Raw genomic sequence first — 7,243 nt, 5'->3', positions numbered from 1 at the left:
AACAACCATGTAGAATGAAGGATGGATTTTTAAAAATCTTAAATAAAAACAGACCCAGCAATATACTGCATTTTCATTAAGATGATACAAACCTATAGGTTCTGATTCTTCAGGCAGGCAATTAACAGCATTGTAACACATTTTTTAAAGGTTAATAACAAATACCCAAATCTAAATTACTTCCCTCCAAACCCAAATCTAGTATATTTCAGACAATTTGTTTAAAAGAAACAGATAGGCTGTTGTTTAACAATCACTTATTGATAATCACCAAATGTAATAAATCACTAACGCTAATTCAAGATCAGCCAGTGTGCTTTCTAGAAGAATATTAAGGTTATGAGAAAAAATGAATCTTATGTACCTCAGAAAGGAGGTTTTCTAAAATATATTTAAGATATATGGATATTTTCTGAGCTAGACCCTGTTGCATTTAAAGGCATGTATTTATTTAAAAAATGAGCTGCAGTATCCTCTGAATATCAGCATTTTTTTTAAAAAAAATGCAAATTACAATACTCTAGTGAATAAAGCACTTTTTACTTCACAATAGATGACTAAACCTCACTCGCATTTTGACAATCATTATTTTCTTGATGTTTTCATGTGTATTAATATACATTTTCATTTCATACAAAATTAGAAACTAGAAAACCCTAAAAGGTGCCCTTATTTGTACATATTTTTCCAAATAAATATATGTACTTGGATGCCCTTAAATTCCCCAAGTAGAAAGGAATGCTTTCTACAGAACTGCTTATTTCCAGTAACCCACATCAGAGCTGACATATGAAAAATGGTGAAATTACTGAAGGTAGTCCAGCCTGAATAAGGACTACCTTATTAGTTCAGGTACTTGCATCTGCCTAATTTTCATATTAATCATGCACCCATCTTTCTCTGAAATAGGGCCATCATGCTTCATGTCAGAATTTAGCATGTAAGTAAAATTCATAGTGCTTCAAATCCCACTAGAAAATATTTGCCTGGTGTGAACTAATTTTATTATTCTTAACACACATCAGAGTTTTGAGGGTTGATGTTTTTTAAATTAACCTTCTGGATGCAGAAAATTAACATATCTAATACCTGAAATTTTACAATAACTTGGACACTGAAAAAAACAAAACAACAGAGGCCTATTCTTATTTAAGAAGGATGCTACGCATTGTAATGCATCTATGTTATATATTTCTCATCAATTTTTACAGTTTCTACTGATTAAATATATATTGACTCATAAAGTATTACCATTATACCAATTGTCAGCAGATGCAGGAGTATGCCATTTAAATATTAACTATCATATAAAAATGGCAGCTTGATTGTGTAGAAGCAGTGATCTCGTGCTTGTTACTGCCACATTTCCCTAATGCACCAGAAGCAGTCACAAAAAACATTACCTTTCAAATATACCTGCTACTTTGCTAGCAGTAAATTAAGTTACTGAAAATAACTTTTTCTTTAACCATAATTTTATCTCCAAGTTTCTTTTAAAACCAAATGAAACCTAACAATATGAATTGTTAGGTTGCACATATATAGTATATGGTTAAACAAGTGCTTCCGGTATTAGAAATTAAGTGTATTATCTGCATGTGAATAGAAACTGCATGTACAAAGGGAAAATGCAACGGAAAATATATGCAAAGAAGACTACTAACATTATAATTCTTTGCACCCACGAGGTACTCTGCTATGACAATCTCCATGCAATGCATGTTATTTACTAAGGATCTGTTCCATTACAATATTTCTTTGTTTAAAAGGAAAAAAGAGAACGGTGTAACTTGAAACATTATGTCAGAAAGCTCAAGAAGCATCCTCTGGCACTAATACAAAGCAATCCCTTTCGTATGTTCACTCTATTATTACAATGTATAGACACTTCATAGACCATTAGAAACATCTAGTAACTGATAGGTAATTGCTCATTTGCAGACTACAGTAATGTAAATCAGACAGAAGCTTACAGAAAAGACATACTTCCTTCCTAATGTAACATGTAGGACTAGCTGCTACTGTTCCGCTTATATTCCAAGTACATAATTTTTAATGTAATTTCCCACCTTTTACTATTTAAAAAGCAACACAATATCGTGCATTTCAAGATATTCTTCTAAGGCTTGTAGAAGAATTTCAAAGCCTATCAATTAAGATAGTTATTGCTGCAAATCAATATATTAAGAGATTAAAGTTACATCTCTCCCTAGATAGACATCTGTCATAATTATAAACATTTTGTGCTGTAGCAGAAAAGCTGCTTCTGGAAATCTTCGCCATAAATAAACTAGGGGTAGATGGAGCTGTCTTCACTCTGGTCCACCCCTAAAAGCACTGATCATGGTCCAATCTTCCTCAAGCTCATTGGATGGGTGATGCAGCCAGTGTTTAAGCAAGCCCATCAGGGACCTCAGTGCCTACAATCTAAGCTCCTGTCCATCACTGTCCACCTACACTGGACATAAATCTGTCACCACCAAACTGCAAAAACTTATTGCACCTCTAAATTTGGGTAACTATAACACTAATGTCAGATTATCAGTTCTTTGAACTACTGTGTACATGAAGAACAGAAATTAATATTAAACTGTTTCCTTTTGCTATAATTTACATGCTAAAAGGAAGATTTAAAAAATACAATTGTTTTGACACTTATTGTAAAATCTTACATTTTGTTTATCTTTATGAAAAGAAAACTTAACACGAAATTAAATTCATTAATTAATAAAATGCCGAAGTAGATGAAAGTAAATCAGCATTTTAAAATCAGCATTTTTCTTCTCTTTCTAGATTTCTTTTAAAAAGGGAAGAGGAAGGAACCTTTCAATAAAAGAATAAATGTGCTATTTGCACATTCACCTTGAAGGTAAAATATTAATTACATTAACTGATTAACTAATAAATGTATTTTGTTTAATTACTGTAAGTACTGACAGACAACAGAACAATTTTAAATGTGGGATGCATCTTGACACCAATTATAGTTTTAAGTAAAAGTCACTAAAGATAAGCCTCTTATGTTTACCAGAGAAAGATGATTTTTTAAAATGTTTTACCTCATTGGCCAGGTCCAATAATACAGGAGAAGCTGCATTTTTTATCACTCCATTAAGGTACCTAGACAATACAAAAATAAAAATAATATTGCAGATTTAAAGAAAAGCTCATCACTTAAGTCTTAAGTCTCTCTTTTTCTTTCTCCCTCTCTGGAAAATTCCAGGAAGAAACTGATTGAAGAAAGTAAAGTTAGCTTAAAATATAATTTTTTGCAAAACAGTTCCTGGTGACCAAACTCTACTATTGCTTCTCCTTCATGAGCAAATCAGAAATATCTATGCCACTTCATTATTAAAGTCCTACATTTGAGGTGCTGATTGTGGCTTGTGGATGGAGTAGTCTGAAAGCTGGTCTCAGTGGGCAAAGTCAGGCATGAACCTATAATGTGAGCTCACTTGAACTGCTCCTCAGGCTGGCTTTCAGACTTCAAACTCTCTGAATTTCTACTCAGAGATAAGTTCCATTGAGTTCATTTGTATTTTCCTGGTTAAGTATGTACAGGAAAATCCTGATTGTTATTATTTACCTCCTCCCGTGAGCTACACCAGGCAGTATGACTTTTACAGGCAGTGACTATTTTATGTGTGGCCAACTGACACGTGATCACACATACGCCCGTTGCTGCTGACCCAGAAGTGGCCCTAAAATGGGACGGTATTGGGCAGGAGCGGAACAGGGTGGCCTTATGCACGCTCCAGTGACGTGCAGGGGTGTATGTGTGCTGAAATGGAACCCCTGTGCAAAATGGTTGCTGCCTGTATTTTCTTGATCATACTTGGTACACATTCAGCTCCAACAAATATTGCCACAGGAGGGACAACATTAAAGAAGGCAGTTGTGATGTCCAGTGAAAAAGAGCAGTGTATTTTGATATCCTGCAAGTCAGTAAAAGCCATTAACTTGAAGTGTGTGTGTACAGGCAACTCCCTGTTTGCACGAGGGTTGCATTCTGGGTCATCACGTGCATCAGTGGAGTGCAAGTTAAGCCCATCCTGCCCCCACAAGGGCCAAAAACGGCACACACGGTCGTGTGCCAATCAAATGTGTGCAAAATGGTCGCCACCTTTAGTTCATAAGCATGTTCTTGCAGGTTTGTCTTCTCAGGTGGGACCCCATGACCCTACTTCACAAATATTTGAAAGCAATCTTTTGCTTTCTATAAAATAGGTAGCTGTACCCAAGTATGTTTTTTTAAAATAGCTAGGTCAAAGTTCATAATTATAGTTTAAGATATATTGGCTTTGGTTCATGACATGATAGGCCAAACTATGGTCTGTTCTTGACTACAGTTCATGGTTAGTGAGGAAAGCACTTAACCATGAGTCCCAGTTCAGACAACACGTCAAGCCAGATTTAGCTTAGGGAAGTGCAGAAGCTAAAAGGACAGGGAAGAGTGAAACAGCTGTGAGCTCCTTTCCAAGAGCCCACATGTTCATGTGATCCTGCTAAGCAATAGTTTGGCTTACCATGTCAGGTGAACCAGGACATGTGAATGGTAAATGTCCAAATTTTGGTGAACGCCAACCATCTCAGGTCAATTCTGTGAATGGTTCCAAGTGTATATATATATATATATTTCCCCACATTTCAGGCATGAAGAAGTAAATGCTGACAGTCACAATGAGGGGGACTCACAACATTCACTGGGATATGAATTTCCATACATTTATAAAATTAGTCAGAATTGCCAATATTCATTTTGCAAATGACACACCTAGAGAACTGTACTTTAATGGCTAAGATGATGATTAGCCCTTGGATAGTTGATGCAATGGAACCAGAGGTTGCACTTGTTGGTGGAAGACTCCCTTGAATGCAGTTCTACTCAGGATGCTCCCACTGGCAGAAAGGAGAAGATGTTTAAGCTTCCCCTTGTTTCCTCAGAGCCATCTCCCATGCTGTTCCAGAGGAACTCCACAACCTTCCAGAGAAAGGTTTCTGGGTACATAAGTACCTTCAAGGGGAGGGAAGAGTCAAGAAATATTGCCTCTTTCCTCTCGTTCAATCAGGGGGATTTATCCATTGGAAAGGAGTCCCTCTGTTTGCAGGAGGCAAATTCTGACGAGAGCTTTCTTTTCCATTCAAGTAGTAGGTGTATTGGTGTTTAGGGACGCGGGTGGCGCTGTGGGTAAAAGCCTCAGCGCCTAGGGCTTGCCGATCGAAAGGTCGGCGGTTCGAATCCCCGCGGCGGGGTGCGCTCCCGCTGCTTGGTCCCAGCGCCTGCCAACCTAGCAGTTCGAAAGCACCCCTGGGTGCAAGTAGATAAATAGGGACCGCTTACTGGCGGGAAGGTAAACGGCGTTTCCGTGTGCTGCGCTGGCTCGCCAGATGCAGCTTTGTCACGCTGGCCACGTGACCCGGAAGTGTCTCCGGACAGCGCTGGCCCCCGGCCTCTTGAGTGAAATGGGCGCACCAACCCCAGAGTCTGTCAAGACTGGCCCGTACGGGCAGGGGTACCTTTACCTTTTTAGTAGGTGCATTGGTGTTTAGGTTGCAGTATCACCATTTCACCACCAAGAAGACCATTCACAGTTTGTATGCACTTTTTTTAAAAAAAAGCGCTGTCACATCACTGGTAGCTGCCATGGAAGCCAGCATGTGGGTGCAATGGAACATAGAAATGAAAGGTCAACCTCCAACAGAACCCACGAAAATGGTGACTGAAGTTGACTGCACTCACACAGGTGATACCCATCCTCTGCTTTCTTGAGAATCACAGGTAGGAAGAGTGCCGTTGTGTTCAGGCTCTGTTTGCAAGCTTGCCAGGGGCACCTGTTTGGGCACTGTGAGAACAGAGTGCTGGATTAGATGGGCCTTTGGCTGATCCAGCAGGGCTCTTTTAGCAAGTAGTATGTGGACTAAGCTGCAGAATGCTGTACCATGCTAGTCATACATTCTCTGGGATGCGGGTGGCTCTGTGGTCTAAACCACCAAGCCTCTTGTGCTCGCCGATTGTAAAGTTGGCAGTTTGACAGCATACCATCATGAGTAGATCAATAGGTACCGCTGCAGCAGGAAGGTAAATGGTGTTTCTGTGTGTTCTGGCTTCCATCACAGTGTCCCGTTGAGCCAGAAGGGATTTAGTCATGCTGGCTACATGACCCGGAAAAGCTTTCTGTGGACAAACGCTGGCTCCCTTGGCCTGAAAGTGGAGATGAGCGCCGCACCCCATAGTCAAATTTGACTGGACTTAAATGTTCAGGGGTCCTTTACCATACATTCTCTCATGCAGTATTTTGCAACATCACTTTCAAGTAGCTAAACAAGCAAGGCTATTGTTGTCATTATTATCAGAATGAAAAAGTGGTATATTTATTGGATTATTATTATTATTAGTTGTTGTTGTTAACATACCACCCTTTGGCCAAATATCACAATGTGGTTTACAGTATAATAATAAATACACAATTAAGTTGTCAAGCTACCCTAGAGGCTCTTTATCAACTGAAATGTAGGGGAGAAATTGAAAACAAAATAAGAACTACAGGAAGAAGGATGCATATGCTGCAACATTAAGAGAAATTGGCACATATCCCCTTACTGTGAAATCTCTCTCTCTCTCTCTCTCTCATATGAAATATAAACCACAGCACTTAAGGGTATGCTCGGATGAGAATATTCAGAATCCGCATGTAGTCAAATGGGTGGCTATCGAGTTAATTATTCCATTGTTGGAAATAGTTACCATTAAACTCACTAGGGACCAAACATATCTCCACCATGTTATGCATTTTACCCTGAACCTACTGACCTGTTATTCTCAGTCCATGCTCCACATTCATGCTGACCCTGATATTTGCAGCACAGGTCAGAAAATGACCTAAGCAGCTTGCTTTTGGAATTTACATAATGAATGAAAAGAGAAAAGACAACTTAGATTTTTTCTCTCCTAGAGCTCTAAAATTACAGTTGGTCTTGGGGGACAAAGAGACAGAGTATTTTAATGATAAATAAAGAAGACAGACTCCCAAATTAATATTTTATTGAATGAGAATTCTGCTTATTTTTATTTATCGCATACACAGCCACCTAAATAAATGAATTGAAGGATCATTGTTTATTAGCATAGTGCAAACATTAACATATTTTACCTAATAAGTAGCTTGCACCTTCCTTATTTAAAACTTTATTTAAATAAACATTAACAGTGCAATATATATTTACTCAGAAGTAAATTCAACTA

The 7,243-nt window shown here is 38.3% G+C and overlaps 1 protein-coding gene across 6 annotated transcripts in view; it reads right to left on the bottom strand.

Moving 5' to 3' along the window:
* The window catches only part of CDIN1 (CDAN1 interacting nuclease 1), a 125,044-nt gene that overhangs the window by 76,586 nt on the left and 41,215 nt on the right, over positions 1-7,243 (bottom strand). For 5 of the 6 annotated variants that reach the window (XR_014157401.1, XM_081865750.1, XM_081865749.1 and 2 more), the window contains exon 4: positions 3,060-3,120. The exons of the other annotated variant lie outside the window; for it this stretch is intronic. Coding sequence is in view for 2 of the 5 variants with exons in the window: in XM_081865750.1 (XP_081721876.1) it covers positions 3,060-3,120 (61 nt within the window). In the remaining 3 variants the exon portion in view is untranslated. The remainder of the gene's footprint in view (positions 1-3,059; positions 3,121-7,243) is intronic. 6 annotated transcript variants of the gene reach the window in all.

The sequence above is a fragment of the Podarcis erhardii genome, assembly GCF_964252035.2.
Source record: "Podarcis erhardii genome assembly, chromosome: 1".
Taxonomy (NCBI): domain Eukaryota; kingdom Metazoa; phylum Chordata; class Lepidosauria; order Squamata; family Lacertidae; genus Podarcis; species Podarcis erhardii.
Note: the sequence above shows the minus strand (reverse complement) of the source record. Positions and strands in the feature narration are given on the sequence as shown.